Here is a 16320-nt window from a genome sequence, read left to right on the forward strand (position 1 = left end):
TAGGTTTGGAAAGTGTAAGGGCTAGAGTTTCACTTAAAACTTTGGTTCTGCAGAAATTGATGGGACTTGCCCAGGATACACTCCTGATCACCTTGGGCAAGAGGATTTTTCAAGCCTTGAATATCAAGTAATTAAGAGGGAAAGAATATTCTTGTTACATTACTTAGAACAGATATTTCTACCTTTGTTTTGCTTCCCCAAATTCTCACCCACCCTGTGAACGTCACCCCACTATCCCTTCTCTTTTCACATTCCAGCTAGCTGGAGAGTCCCCTTTATCAGACATTTGTTATCTTTAAATGCTGGCTTCAACAGGGATGCAAATGGAAATCCTGGAGATTAAAAGCATGTTCTGTACTGAGATAATAGGCTGAAAATTTTGAAATTATTGCTGCAATGTTTCATAGGTGCTAATATTTGACTGCTAGCATGTGAAAACGATGTATCCTAGCACTGTACGCTATTCTGAAAAGTCAACCTGCATTACTCACATTTTCCACAGATTCCACAAACTTGGGTCAAACACGAGATGGGTGGGCAATGGTGGTGAGGCTTATAGCGAAGCTTTTAACACAAACATAACCAGTCACTACCACATCACTGTAATACAGTACCAAACTGTGGTTTCATTTTATAATCATGTATGGGAATGCAGTAAGATATAAGTATAGTGTACCATTTTTCTAATGAGATTGCCTTATCTGATATTTACGCATAAAGAGAATTTAGTACTTATGTACTAGCTTGATGTTTCCAGTCAGTGGACAAACAGTGGCTTAGGGAAAGAATCTTTTACTGTTCAAAAATACTGCGAAAATGTTCACTGGGAATGCAGGCTGGGTTTTACCTGGATGCATAGGAGGCATATCCATAGTAGGCCTTCCTGACATCATTCGTGGGTCCATGTAAGGCTGCATCATAAGCCACCGTGGATCAAAGCCCATAGAAGCTAAATGCTGAGGATGTGGTTGCATGGGCTGGTAAAGGGGTCTATGCTGGGGAGGAGGGACAGGACCACTGGAAGGTTGTGATGGAGCAGACTGTGGAAGCACCCCTTGCTGCTGCTGCCACTGTTGCTGTTTCATCTGTTCCTACAACATTACAGATATGCAACATTAAAAGAAGGCTCATTCATAATATTAAGTGACTTGCATGCCATTCAAATAAACTAGCGATAAGAGCCAGTTATCTCCATAAAAGGATCTATCAGACTGCAGAATTAGTTACCTTAAGAACAAGGCACAATAATCCAGAATGTGTCAAATGCATGGGGATAAACTGGCGTAAAAAGATTAAGGGGGGAAAACAGGAAATAGAACAAATGAAACTGAACCCCCGCCCGCCCCCAAAATTAGCTACAAAGGCTGCATGGCTTTCACTGAGAAGCAGGGCAGGGCAATCTGTACTGTAAAACATACATTTTGCAGAGTAACTTTCAGTCAGGTTATTTTATAGATTTAATACTCAAAAGGTATCAACATGTATGAATCCTTTAGGAAATACTGATTAACATCACATTCTACAACCTCAACATTCTGCAAATATAGATCAATGGTCTACACACAGAAACTGGTGTAAAAAATCCTGCTACATTTTAACAACGCTTTTATTTTTGGCTCAATTGGACACCTTGCCATCACAGAAAAAGGCAAATAAATTGCCTCTCTAGAAGTATCCCTGCCAGAACTGCAGACAACAATACACGACTGAAAACATTCTAGTATCTTTATGAAAGATATCACTCAGTAATGAGTTTCATCTCCAGTGTGAGAATTAGGAGTCCCAAAATCAGACCTGTATTCCATTACTCAGAAGTAAATAAGCCCTTCATCCTCTGATGCCAACAGATTGGTTGCTTACCTGTTGCCTCTGAAATCTTGGTGGCAGCGACTTCTGAAACTGTTTAGAGTAGCCTGAGGAAACAGCAGGTCGAGGCTGAGACCCTGAATCTGGCTCACTTTCATGAGCCACCTGGGAACTCTCTTTTTCATTCCGACCACTGTCTTGTCTGGTAAAAATTGGCTGTCCCTCTGCTATAAAAATATTGAAAATTAGTTTGCACCTACCACATGTATTATAGGTCATAAGCTAGTCTTCACTTTCACATGAATCTATCAGATAGTCAGTGTATCCTAACTTTAAAAAGACATGGCTTTCTAAAACAAAAGCACCCTGGATACCTATCAATTTATTATTTTAGTGCTCTGCTAGGCTAATTCTATTAATGGAAAAACAAAAAGGTTACGGGCTGAAATGAAAATTAGTTGCTGGAGACCACAGATCAACAGCTACTAATTCATCTCACATATGGAGTATATTCTACTGTTTACTTAAGTAAACTGTGTGGCTAACCACATTGCTGTTTATGTTGTAAAATGAATATATATAGGATTGCTATGCAGCCAAGTTTATGCTGATGTATAACTCAAGTTCTGAATTGCCTGACTTATTTTGATTGTGCAACCTATAGGCTGATTTACAATAATTTTGCACTTTTGAAAAAGAGAAATTTGCCTGTGCTTAGTAAGAACTGGTATGTAAACAGTCCCAATTTTGGTCTTCAGCAACTAATAAATGGTGGAAACTAGTGGATGCTCTCAGCACCTGAGGGTGTGGGAGGATTAAGACAAAGAATAGAATTAGGTGCTTAAACTCACAATTTACTACAAGTAATGGATGAAGTTTAAATATTCCCTTGTAGCAGATTTGGGGAGGGGGGGCGCGAAGGGGGAGGAAAGGGGTTACTGTTCTGCAAGGCTGGATTAACAGAATACAGTACAGACCCGTTTACACACAGATGTCGGGAGTCAAGCCATCACGACCACATGTTAATGGACCATGGGTTTAGAGGGCCATGCTGAAATAAGTATCTATGATTCACTTAGAAGAAAAAAACGCTGTTATTTTCTGCTCTTTCTGGCTCGCATTTTCCCTCTCTCTTATGCGTCATTCGCCGCAGATTAACAATTTTGATATTTTCCACATTTTGCTCCACATTTTGCTCCTTGGAATGATTCATCCCCGGTTAAATTTCCAAATTTTGTCGCTTGGGCTTGAAAGAATTGGCCCACTAGCGGCATTCCTTTTAGCCTTTCCTGAGCAAACCACGTGTGCATAACTTTGTCTATTGTGGGGTTTGCTGAAGAGCGCACACATTTTCGCTTAAGCCTCACGGCAGAACCGAGATTTTGTATAAAGTCGTTCACTTTAGATTCATTTTTTAGCCATCCTCTGAGAGTAGATTCGGCAATCCCAATATCTTTTGAAACTTTGGCCTGGGTTCCTCCACTATTTACTCGATCTATTGCAGCTAGCTATTCTTCTACAGTGTAGGAACGCTGATGCTTTCCCTCTGCCATTATATTAAGCCTATGGTTAAAATTTTCTAATGTAGTATATATATTACGTATCTCTTTAGTGTGACAATGACTAAGCATGCGTGATATGTCTTTACCAATATCGGTAAAGATGTACAACACGTTTCTGCTCCGCACTTTCTGTTGATTTCTGTGTCAGTGAATTAGTGAGCAAATCTGTAGTGCTACATAGAAAGTTCCTGTACTGTGTGTTAACGAGTCTTGCGTGTTAAATAAGTAGCACTGGGAGGCATGGCGCTACTGCGCATTAAGCGGATTCGTGCGTAAACGGGTCTGTACTGTACCATCATCATCAAAACATCTGTTTACTTATACTATGCTGCCTGTATCTTGGCAAGGCTGATTGCTTTTTTCCCTCTCTTTAGTAAGAAGAAAGCTTAGATTTTGCAGAATGCAGCAAAAATTGCAACGTGTGGGTTTCACAATTTTTTCCTGATGAAATACAGCATTCTAACAGGTCTGGGTCCTGAATCAAATAATGAATTGGGATTGCAATGTGCCCATGGCAATGTGTGCTGTATGTGATCTAAGATAATGGTATAAATTAAAACCCTAAATTGTATTAATCCCAGGGGTTCCTTATTTTTAAAAAAGGACAGCCTCTAACAATTCATACAAACCTTTCTCTTCCTTATTACTGCAGTTTTCACTTTCTTCTTGTTTTTCTACTATTACAGGTGCTAGCACTGGTTCTTGAGGCTCAGGCTTCTCAGGCTCTGGTTTCTCTTCTGTTTTTTCTTTCTCCTCCTTCTCTCGCTCTTCCCTCTCCTTCTCCTGTTCCTTTGCTTTCTCCTCCTTCTCTCGCTCTTCCCTCTCCTTCTCTCGTTCCCTCTCCTTCTCTTTCTCCCTTTCCCTCTCTCGCTCTTCCCTCTCCTTCTCTCGTTCCCTCTCCTTCTCTTTCTCCCTTTCCCTCTCCCTCTCTCGTTCCCTCTCCCTCTCTCGTTCCCTCTCCCTCTCCCTTTCCTTCTCTCGTTCCCTCTCCCTCTCCTTCAGAGGGTCTTCCCGGGATGGTTTGGTCACACAGCCAAATTTCTCATTTAACCGTTTTAGCTTCTCAGCACAAGCTGCTTTTCTTTGTTCTTCCATTCTTCGCTCCTCCTCCTCTCGCCGCTTACGCGCTCGCTCCACTGCTGCTGAAATTTCTGCTTGCTGTCTTCGTCTCTGCTTCCAAATTTCATCTTCATCTGGTACCAGTTTAGGGGGTAAGGGGCCCTGTCTTCCAGGTCCTGCCTGGCGATCTGGAGGTGGGTGCTGTAACATTAATATAAGTAATGCAGTACATATCAAACAAACCTTTAGTATTCAAATCACCTGGCTATATATAACAATATGCAGTAATCTGTATTTGGCTGGCACCTTCAAAACAGAAGAGCCCAACCTGTGAGTTGCTAGCAGGTTTGTGAGGCATAAGGCTGGTCCTAATTTCCTGCTGTAATTCAGGTCTATTGACTGGTGCGCTTGTTTTTTCTGCTTTTAGGGCAGTGGTTCTCAAACTTTTGTACTAGTGACCCCTTTCACATAGCAAATCTCTGAATGTGACCCTCCGTATAAATTAAATACACCTTTAATATATTTAACATTATTATAAATGCTGGAGACAAAGTGGGGCTTGGGGTGGAGGCTGATAGCTCACGACCCCCCATGTAATAATCTTGCAATCCCCCCCGAGAGCTGTGACTGCTACTTGTGAAATCAGGAAGAGCAGGAAGTAATGTTTGAGAATCCCTGAATCCCCATTCACTCCTGCAGCAAGAGTGGGAGACATGGAGCGCTCCCACAACTTCTAGCAGCTGGGCACAGAGGGTGTGGATGAAAAAGACAGGAAAAAAGGAATTTTACCACTGTCAGAAATTGTCTCAAGAACCTCAGGAGTTATTAGATTCTGGGACCCATGATTAGAGAAGAGTTGAGAATTATTGCCTTAAAAGTTTCAGATGGTACATTTAATTTATTTTGATACCCGCTCTCACAAATTTTGTCTCGGGGCCATTTATTTTAAACAAAAAACGTGGGTGTGTAAACCACAATGGGGTTGTTGAAAACTGGATTTCAGGTAATCTAACAAGCACTGTATTGCTAAACTTGCTGGGGATCACCAGTGAATTTATTTCAGCTGAAAATAAATGAAGGTGTATACATATGAATGGAAAGAAATGGAGATAAAGATCGGGCCTGGCCAGGGCCAGATGTAAAACTGTGCAAAAGGCTGTCCCTGAAATCCCCTTTGGGAGTACGTAAAATCCACAAAGCACCACTGGGGAAAAAAATTCTAGGCAGAAGCCAGAGAAATTTAAGCCAGCAGGAGCAGACACTGAAGCAACCTCAGCAGGGATTCTTAGACACTGATGCTGCCAGACTGCATTCTAGTTTACATACTGGACATTCTTTTCCCTGTGTTGACCATTTGCTCTAATCCCTTCATGTCTTTTTTTTCCTCTCAATATCATCACCTCAGCTGCACTCTACTCCTATTTTTAGTCTCCTCTCCTTTCCCTTGGTATTCCATTGAGCTAGTCTCCGCATAAAGCTTCACTCACTGAATTAATCTCTCCTCACCCATGTGTAAAAACTAACAATCATGAAACATACAACATTTGCAAGCCACCACTCTGTTCACTCTATTTTTGTGATATATCCCTTTTCCTGAGCTTTTGTCCTGTCTATTTAAACTAAGATCTTTGGGGCAGGGACTGCTTATTACTTTAACTTTGTAGAGTGTCTTGCAACAATTTTCAATTATTGGCACCTAGAAGCTACTCTAATAGAAATAATAAATTCTGCATCATTCTTGTTAATCATTATACAAAATGCCCATCATCATCTTTTTTCCTTACAGGTGTGGAGCATACAGTCTGTTAATTCTCCCCCTCAAATTCTCTCTGATACAGTTAGGCACTTGACACTGGGAATCAAGATTCTCCAATGTAAATCAGATCTTCTGTCTTCTCATACCTGTTGAGGAATAGATTTTGGATGAAGTGCAGAGCCGCCCCTCTCATGTACAGATGACTGTGTTAGTGTCGGACCCCGCTCCTATTGAACAAAGAAAACAGTGTTGGAGTGACTAGCTTGATGGAACGTATGGTCAACCTTGCAGATCCTCTAAATAGAGACTGGTTTCAGGCTGCATTTAACCATGTCAGCGTGGACCACATGCGTTCTGTGAAGAAGTTTAGATATAAATATAGAAGGGCAACAAAGTAGTTTTCACTTTTATATTCAAGGGCTAAGTAACAGTCATATATCCAAGGAGCAAAATTTGGATTTAACAGTGAAAAAAATCTCATATGTTTTCTATAATTCAGATAAAATCTTTCAGGAATTGTCACTTAAGTGCACCCCCCCACACCTTTTTAAAATTAAATGTATTAAGTAAAACTTGGATTAAGTCAGGCTCATTTGATGCACATTTCAGGCCTCCCTGTCTTCACTGTAACTGGTGAAAGGAGGGGAAAAATTACTTTTTCAGTGAAATTACCAGACAAAGCCATAACTTACTTCCCTGAAAAACAAGACTTAAGAGTACATCTCCAGTTGGGACCTGGGCAGAACTTACATTATGCACATGCAGATCTCTCTGTGCTATGGGGTCAGTTAAAAAAAAAAACAACTCAACACTTCAGGGTTTCTACAGTATGTGTGTGTGTGCCCACGACAGGTTGTCTGAGAGGGCTCTATTTAGAAGCAAGCCAAGTAAAAGTTCTTTTCTCCCACTGGCCCAATCTAGCAGCAAGCTGTAACAGGCTCAAGGAAAGTTTAAAAAAATCTTCAGAAATAGAGTGCAGTGAGAAGAACTAAAATAAAGTTTTTGATATGCATCAAAGGAGCTCGAATTGGCTATTCAGGGAAAAACAAAACTTGCTCCTGAAGTATTGGAAAAAGGAAGTGAGAGACAGACTGCACTTGCTGTTTTAGTTACAGTTGACAATTTTTGGAGTACGCAAAGCAGACTTACTCAGGTAGGAGAGATGCCATGATATCACAGTGGCTGCCACTGAGTAGTTACAATAAGTAAAAGTGACTTCATAGCACCCTGTGGTAACTTTGCTATTAAAACATATGCTTTTACCAATCACTTGAGACTTTCAAAGTGTCTAGGGAGGAAGAATAGGGAAGAATCCACAGAAAGGATTCTCAAGGCACAGGGGACACCCTCGGAGGCAAAGGGAAGAGAAAATAAAACAAAAACAAACCTGGTCAAATTGAGTGCTTTTGCCATAGGGACCTCTGGCTACTGATGACTGTGGAGGAGCCTGGGTAGAGGATTTACTGTTATACCGTTCTTCTGCTTCTTTCTGTCTGTCAGGGCTCTCAGAGTCTTTTGAAGGCATTTGTTCATCACTGCATATAAAGAAAGAAATGAAACTGAGGGTCTGTTTTGAGTACACTCAGTAATACTCCCTTTCTCCCACAGCTTTTTAGACTGCAAGCTCTATAGGGCAAGGACTGTTCTTTTACTACATGTACATATAGCACCTCACACAATGGTGCCTCAATACTGTTTGGGGTCTCCTGGCATTAATGTAACACAAGACAGTTTCTCAAATGATGAACTGATTAAGTTGTCAGCACTGATGGTCCACTGAACCTTCCCAAAGAATTTTTTCACCTACACTAGAGCATGACCTACACGTGCGGCAGCTCACAAGGCTTGCAACATCAAATTACCTGCTTTCCCTTTTATCTTTCTGATTACTTCCTTGCTCATCATCATCGCTGAAGTTCAACTGCTCGGTGTAATCTACTTCACTCTGGGCACCTATCATATGAGCAAAAATTTAGATTAATATATTTAAAGTGTTCAGCATGGAAAGAGCAAGAGTCTTCATAGGTTCAATGTTCTCACCAGCCCAGCCTTCATCAGCCTCAGCATCCAGATTATCAAATTTATCAAGTTCCTTGAGTTCACTAGCACTAAGGATAGACGGACGCTCAACAGGTTCCGAGCACCAAGAGGGCCCTCTTCCCCGTGGGCCTCTAGAACAAAGGAAGAACGTAAATAAAAATCAGTTTTTAAAGCAATATCTGCTATCCCCAAGATAGCAACTAAGATCTTTAAAAATCACTATATAAAAGATTAATTTGTAGTTGAAGACTAAAGCAATAGGCTATTTTAAGTATATATTACTGCTTTCCCCTTATTAGCAGAGGCACAGTTTATACTACTTAGCCATATTTAGCACATTCTGTATTAATTTATGTATCATTACCAATTAAACAATCATTTTTATTATTTGTGAATGTCTAAAGAAAAGGGAAGGAGGAATATTTCTGAATCAAGTAGTTTTATAATGGGGAAAATGAGCAAAAGGGTCCAAGTCTCCCTTCTTTACCATTACATGGTCAGTAAATACTGTTCTGGTGTTTATAAATACTGAAAAAGGGCTCTTTAGATTGAAACGGTCACTCAGCGACTTTTTAATCTCTTAGAAGGGGAGAATGAAGTTTATATTAGATAATTTATATATGCTAGATCAGGGGTGGGCAAACATTGAGAATAGAAATTATATGGCAGGCCATGAATGCTCACAAAATTGGGGTTGAGTTGCGGGAAGGGGTGAAGGCTCTGTTTGGGGGTGCAGGCTCCGGGGTGGGGCTGGAAGTGAAGAGTTCAGGGTGTAGGAGGGTGCTCTGGGCTGGAACGAAGGGGTTCAGAGGGCAGGAGGGGGATCAGGGCTGTGGCAGGGGTAAAGGAAGGGGTGCATGCTCCAGCTGGGGGTGCAGGCTCTGGGGTGGGGCTGGGGATGAGGGATTTGGGGTGCAGGAGGCTGTTCAAGGCTGGGATTGAGGGGTTTGGAGGGCAGGAGAGAGATCAGGGCTGGGGTAGGGGCATGGCGGGAGGTTCAGGGGTGCAGGCTCCAGGCGGCGCTTACCTCAAGCAGCTCCGGGGAGCACCAGCATGTCTCTTCTCCAGCTCTTACGGGGAGGCGCGGTCAGGTAGTTCTGCACACTGCCCCATGCACAGGGACCACCCCTGCAGCTCCCATTGGTTCCCGGCCAATGGGAGCTGCAGGTGTGGCACTTGGGGCAGGGACAATGAGCAGAGCAGAGCCCCCTGGCTGCCCTTACGTATAGGAGCCGGAGAAGGCCATGCTGCTGCTTCTAGGAGCTGCATGGAGCGGCCCCCAACCCTGCACTCCGGCTGGAGCAGGGCAAGCCCCAGACTCCGCTCCCCAGCAGGAGCTCGAGGGCCAGATGAAAACGGCTGGTGGGCCGGATGTGGCCTGCAGGCCGCAGTTTGCCCACCTGTGCTAGATTGTATATGCAGCCCTGCTTTTATCACACAAAATAAAGAGCTGCCCTACTGGGTCAGATCAATGGTCCATCTAGCCCAGTATATAGTGTCCAACAATGGCCAGTACCAGAGATTCAGGGGGAGTATACGGAATAGGTCAGTTGGAAGGATTGATCCTAGCTTCCCCCTCCCCGCTTCTGGCAATCAGTGCTTTAGGGTTGCATCCCTGACCATCTTGGCTAACAGATATATTGTGGGAAAGGGAAAACAATACTTCTCTGTTCACTTTTTCCACGCCATTCATGATTTTATAGATCTCTCATATATCTCCCCCCAATTGTCTCTTTTCTTAGCCAAACAATCTTTTTAGTTTCTCCTCATATAGAAGCCATTCTAAAGACCTGATAATCTTCAACGCTCCACTCTGAATCTTTTCCAGATCCATTATATCCTTTTGAGATGGAATGACCGGAACTGGACACAGTATTCAAGGTGTGGGCGCACCATGGTTTTACTTAGTGACATATATTTGGTCACTACTCATGCAATTCTAGTATTTATGAAAGTTATTACCTGCTAGCCTCAGATGAAGTAGGGAACCTGCTGGGACCCTGCATTGCAGGATATGCCATTCTAGGATATTGATTAAACATCTAGGAAAGGAAGCCAAAAGTTACCAGACTGGCTTTTAGATATAGGAAAAATTGATTTAAAAATATAGCTTCATTAGAACTGCCAATGCCACTACTACAGCAGCCCTTATGAAAGGCAGAGAAATTCTGTCTTACAATCCAAGGAGACTGTTCACCTTAAATAGTGGGTTGAGCTCACAAATTACAATTCCCTCACTTAAAGGTAGGTAGTTGCCCTTCATGACAATGTTGAAACTGAAGACAGATAGAGTCATGACAGGGCTCCGTATACATTAATGCTTGTCAGTGGATATCAGCTAAGGCTGCACACCAGATTCTCTTTCCACAGGAAAGATGTGGTATAATAGGAAGATCAGGCAGTATGAGACTGAATTACAAACCAAGTAACCTCCTGCAATAAGGGTGGGGCTGGCTTTAATATGGCAACAGAACTTGCTCTTGCAAAAGGCAGTGTGCAAGCTTTCCCCTAGGAATAGCACCTATAAACCACCTTAATGGGAAGAGAAGAAGAAAAATCCACACAGTTCCAAACACCTCTGTACAAAGAAGAACAAAAAGAGTTAACATTTTTTCTTGATTTTTGCACTGTTTAGAAACCAAGCCAATAAGTGCCCCAGAGAAGGAGTAAGATGTTTCAGCTTAACTATCTAATGCTAATATTTTACTGATTCAGCTGCTCACACTGATATTTATATAAGATACAGCAGTTACTTACATAGGGTGGCATCATTGCTTTGTACTGGGAAGAGACAGCAGGTTGTTGCTGACCATTCAGCTTGGGCTGAGGTGGCTGTGCTACCCGCATATCCCTTTTCTCTGCTGCCTTGGGGACATCATTTTGTTCTACTGGTCCTACTGCACTGCCATCTTCTTGGCCAAGAGGCTTAACTTCTTGATCAGTTGGAGAATTTGGGGTGTTGAGATTCTTAACTCCACCTTCTCTCCAACTAGCAACATCTGCATGGAAGGAACCAGTAGGGGAGAAAGACAAGCCTAGCTTTAAATAAGTTTCTGATTTGTAACAAAGTAAATGACACTTCTTATCTAATCGTTTTCTGTGATGTAGCAACACCAGTGCAAATGATGAACATGCTTTGTAGTCTGTCATTCAGGCAGGTGGCAGCCACTGCAGATAAAGGGATTGCTGACTCCCATTCCTCCTCAGCCCATCTCCAGATTTCTCTTCTCTAACTGAGAGCTTCCAACAATGAAATTTAAACTGGCTAGCCTTCTCTATGCTCCACAGCTTATGGGATGACTTAGGAGGGGTATCTGTGCGGTATTGATATAAAATTATTTTTCCCAAGATCTCAGTGTGTAGGTTAAGTAGATTGCTGTAGCAACTTGAGGTCTAAAAGGTCCCTGAAGAGAGACAGTGTCAAGTGGAAGTTTGGACTGCTTAGAATGCAAAGCCATGGAGTAATCCACTTTTGAGTGGCACAGCTCAAAAACCATGGAATGCAGAACCCTGTACGTAGAGTTTCTTCAGTTTTCCAGGCAGAATCAAAGTATCTAGAAGCTCCGAGACAGATTCCACCATCTATGATACAAAGGGGTGGACAGGAAGCTCTAGCTATGCTTAAAGAAACATGGAGATCTAGCAAAAAAATCCAAAACAACTATGCAGAAGAAATTGAGACTGAAACATTAGACAGGCAAGGCAAATTTTCCTACTTTCTCCCACTCCTTGCTGGTTTATTCTTCACCCGAAAACCAGCTTAGATTCTGATCAAATATACCGCTTCAGTCAGAGGTACCCAGTGGCTGGTTTACAGATGACAGGCAGGAAAAAATGGAGAAGTGAATGCTAAGGAAAGGGGGAGAAAGGTTTAAAGGAGCCTTGGATGTCAAAATCCCTTCTTCTGGAACGACTACTACCTGCCTCAGGCCTGGTTTACACTACATTTACATTGACCTAATCTGCCTTATGTCAGTCTAATTAGGTCAGTGTACACATTACAGCCGTGTCCCGCCGATGTAAGTACCCTACTACATCAACATAATAGCTCCACCTCCATGAGAGGCACAGGGCTTATGTTGGTGTAGTTAGGATGATGCATTGTCTGTGTAGACAGTGCATTCCTTACACCAGCTGTTGGCTGTCTTGTCAATTTCATGGCACTACTGAAGCTACGAAATTGACAAAGCCTAGCTCCCCAGCCAGGCTGCTGAAGGGTCTCTGCTCCAAACTGGCCTGCCGCCTGGGCTCCCCATTAGGGGCCCTACTGCCCCCTGCGGTTCCCAACCCCCCACTGGGAGTTCGGCTGCATTAAGGCTTCTGGCTCCCCGCTTGCAGTCCAGATGCACTGAGGCTCCCTGTTGGGAGTACCGCTGTTGACCGGACTCCAGGCGTGGATCTCCCCACCAGAGGTGAGAAGCCTGGGTGGGAGGGAAAACTGGCCCTGGCTCTCAAACCAAACCCCCTCCTCCCCCCGGCCTTTCAATCAGTGGAAACGTTCTGGTGAAGATGTGCACTACTGACAGGAGGAGGGTAGTGCGGACATCAGCCACCGCAGTAATTACTGTAAGTCCACCTAACACAGGTCAGCTTAAGACTGTAGTCTAGACAAGGCACCGTCATCTGCACAGGTGGCAGCTACAATACAGAAAATACTTCACATGATCATTTGATTGGATGATGAATTTTAGGTGAAGAAAAAAGAAAGAGTCACTTTGTTTTCCTGTAAGGAACAGTACTGCTGGAATCAAAAGTGTGGTTCCCAACTCCCAGACCCCAGAGCTCACTCATCTCAGAAGTAGTGTGTAAAAGCAACCTCCTGTAGGTGCTGTGTGGCCTTCATTTGTTCTGGCCACATCTAGACCTCTGCAGCGGAGAAAGGTCCAGCTTATTAAAGTCTTAGTCAGACTGTCTTAAACTTTCGAAGTATGGACCATATCTTGACAGAGACCATCTTGCAGACCAACTCTCCTCCCATTCACAGTTCTGCAGACCACACTTCCTCCCATTTGTAATTATGTAACCAGCCACCCTTTGGCAACCCCATAACTGCTCACATGGTGAATAATATTAGCAAAGTATTTTTATTTGTCATGACATTTAGCAACTAGAAATAAGAAGGTGCCAGCACCATTTGAACGTGACTAGCAAGTACTCTTTGGACCATGAGTGGACAATTGACCACAGTTTGGGAACCTGTGAAGGGAACCATAGCCTAGGAATAAGGGAAATATTAATGTATCTTATTTCTATATGTAGACATTGTGCTGGAACAGAAGTGAAAGTGTGAAAAATTCCCCAGAGTAACCTCTCAGTAAATGGTAAACACACATACTGAAATAAGACAAACACAAGGTTGTAGATTAAAAGAAAAGTAAAATGAGTAAACAAAAAAAGCTGACAATATACTGAGGCAGGCAGGCATGAAAATGTAATCTGGAAGAACATGCTTAGATAAATCTGCAAGTGTATGTAATGTAGATTTTAGGCCAATTCACGTTTGTCAATTTTCTGTTGAGTGTTTGAACTTCTAAATGACAACATTCTATCTATTTCATAGTGCACGCCAGAAATCCTTAGTAAAACCCTATACCAAATTGTGGTGGGCAATTGTGGTGAGATACTGCAGTGTTGGGCAGGGTAGCGGAGCAACACGGGAGCTCTTGGCTGACCATGGCCAGACTGAGGCCCCGAAGCAAGGGCAGGGAAGGTGCTAGGGCTATGGAGGAAGTGGCCCAGGAAAGTAGGCAGTGGGAATATGAGGAGGCAGCAGTAAGTGGTTACCAGCTATAGAGTCCCTGGGCCAGGACCTAGCGTAGCAGACAGGCCTGGGTCCCTGCCCCCCCTTTACCTGTACTTGCCAATGAGGAGAGTGGCCTAAATCCAGACTGCAGTTTGCCCTGAAGCCAGGGGCTAGACTAGAGACTGCAGTTGGCTACTGAGACAAGTAGAAGGACTGAGGACTGTCTGTCCCCAGAAAGGAGAGAGACAGCGGGCTGTGTCCCGAAGAAGGCACTGCGGTCCGGGAGCGACGTGGGTCCAGACGGTGGACACGGTGGAGGAAGTGGAAGTAACGGTGAGTGAGACACTCCTAGTAAAAGTTGCCCTGGTGGTCCAAGAGAGCTAATTCCCAGCATGACCAGCAGGAGGCGCCGTAGTGGTGAGACTCGCTACACAAATGAAAATTCGGCATGCATCTTCACAAGACTTTTAAGGTATACCTACTTTGTGGCCGTAAACTGGGTCCAGGTCCATAGGGCTCTTCAGGTGCATCTTTCTCTTTCCCTGACTTTTCCTGATCCCCAGCTGCCTGCAGACTGGGAAACTCTTGCTGGAAGTAACTGTTTACTGGGACACTTGGACCTAGACAATTACAACAAAACAGTGTTACAAGTTTCAATAATGAATATAGTTTAAAAAATAGGACCCTGTAGCTTGCCAACCATAAAGTTTACTTTAAAAAGCTATACTATTTTTCAAATAAAACAAGCTGTGTATTTCATCCATGTGTAAAATAATCCTTTGTGAAATTCCATATTCACTAGTGAACAGGCGTAGTTAAATCCACTGATCCAATTTACTTTCTTGTTGGATATAATGTTAGATGGATCAAGATAAGAGACACAGAATGTGCGAGAATAGCAATAATGGATCATTTGAACTACCTAAAATGTGAACTGGTACGTCACATGGGGACAGCTTGGATAAGCAATTTCTCAACACCATGAATGCCAGCTTCTTAATTAGCTACTTCTGAAGTATGCAAACACTACTCTTGGCTTAATTTAAGGTAGCATACAGAAGCATGTTTAAGAAACAATCTGTAGTTGAGTTATTAACAGAGATCACAATAAAATTTAAGCTTAAGATCCTCGTGGAAGAACGCTACTAAAAATTAGTGAGGTAACATTAAACCTTCAGAAGGGCAATTTTTAGGATGTTAGGTTCTTTCTAACTAGCTTCCTCAAGAAAATAGTTCAATAAAATTGAGCATGGAGGCTAGCTTAAAATTAACTGCAACGAGAGATAAAAGTGTTTGTCCCATTGTTTGCTTTATGATATGTAAAGAAGCCGTACATGGTTTTTACTAAACACAAATTTAAAATTGGAAATTAAGATAATCTTTCTTGGTTATTTATAAGATGATATGAACTGCAGATCTAGTAGGACTATAACATTCCAAATGCCAAGGAAATGAAGTTTGATTGAGAAAGGAAGTGACTTTTGATCAAACTGTTTAAACCTTTTGCTTTTTGTCAAAACTGCCACCTCAGACTATTCTATAACTAGTTAGAAGGACAGATCTTTGAATGTTTCCAAATCCCCAAACCTTCAGCTGAAGGTAAAGAAAGCTTGCAATCATTCTCTGGTCCTCCAAGGAACCCTTTTTTGTTCTGAAGGGAAGACTATATTCTTGATGTTGTAAGGTAAGAATCAAGCACAAACCGAAGCTCTGAAAAGAATCTTTCATGTCTTCTTTATACAAACAAGAAAAGAGGGAAAACACCCAACAGTTTCCCCCATGACTAACTGTTTGGGGATCTTGAAAGCTCTGGTATAACCAATCCTCATTTTGCCAAGACGAATATTATTTATTTATTTATTTAAAGTTTTATCATGGGGTGGGGGGGGAGGGGGAGGAGACCAGATTGGGGTATCTGGAAACCCTACTATTACTGAGAAGACACTTCCCACTGCTAACAACAAGTGGCAGGCAGTAGAAATCACTCCATACAGCTGCTCCTATGAGGCAAAAGCAACTTTTCCAGGATGTCCTACAGTAAGCAGGATTGGGGTGGGGGAACGGGACGGGGACACATGCACACACGCATTTATGCATCTTCAAAATACTGCCTGATGTGTAACCATAAAGTCTGAATCAAGTGATTCTGTCTGCAAACTAACAGTTTCCTTAGTGATAAACTTGACAATCTAAGCAAGTGGCGTCAACCTGAAATAACCACTGTCAGCTAGTGAACAGTTCAGCTGTTAGAGACAACTACATTTTTCTTTATCTCCTACACAACAAGATCTAAAGATATACTGTAACTGGTCAGGCATTGCACAAAACTTCTGAGCTCTAGAAGTCTTTCCTTC

The 16320-nt window shown here is 42.6% G+C and overlaps 1 protein-coding gene across 15 annotated transcripts in view; it reads right to left on the minus strand.

Annotated features, from left to right (window-relative positions):
* The window catches only part of PRRC2C (proline rich coiled-coil 2C), a 116770-nt gene that overhangs the window by 77290 nt on the left and 23160 nt on the right, over positions 1 to 16320 (minus strand). For 11 of the 15 annotated variants that reach the window (XM_077824877.1, XM_077824875.1, XM_077824873.1 and 8 more), the window contains exons 5-14: positions 14449 to 14586; positions 10981 to 11222; positions 10186 to 10265; positions 8224 to 8354; positions 8046 to 8136; positions 7571 to 7718; positions 6330 to 6410; positions 3998 to 4628; positions 1861 to 2033; positions 848 to 1091 (exon numbers count right to left, since the gene is read on the minus strand). In XM_077824877.1, the coding sequence (XP_077681003.1) occupies positions 848 to 1091; positions 1861 to 2033; positions 3998 to 4628; positions 6330 to 6410; positions 7571 to 7718; positions 8046 to 8136; positions 8224 to 8354; positions 10186 to 10265; positions 10981 to 11222; positions 14449 to 14586 (1959 nt within the window). The remainder of the gene's footprint in view (positions 1 to 847; positions 1092 to 1860; positions 2034 to 3997; positions 4629 to 6329; positions 6411 to 7570; positions 7719 to 8045; positions 8137 to 8223; positions 8355 to 10185; positions 10266 to 10980; positions 11223 to 14448; positions 14587 to 16320) is intronic. The other 4 variants (XM_077824879.1, XM_077824881.1, XM_077824880.1 and 1 more) reach the window with 1 other exon arrangement.

The sequence above is a fragment of the Eretmochelys imbricata genome, chromosome 8 (assembly GCF_965152235.1).
Source record: "Eretmochelys imbricata isolate rEreImb1 chromosome 8, rEreImb1.hap1, whole genome shotgun sequence".
In the NCBI taxonomy this organism is placed as follows: domain Eukaryota; kingdom Metazoa; phylum Chordata; order Testudines; family Cheloniidae; genus Eretmochelys; species Eretmochelys imbricata.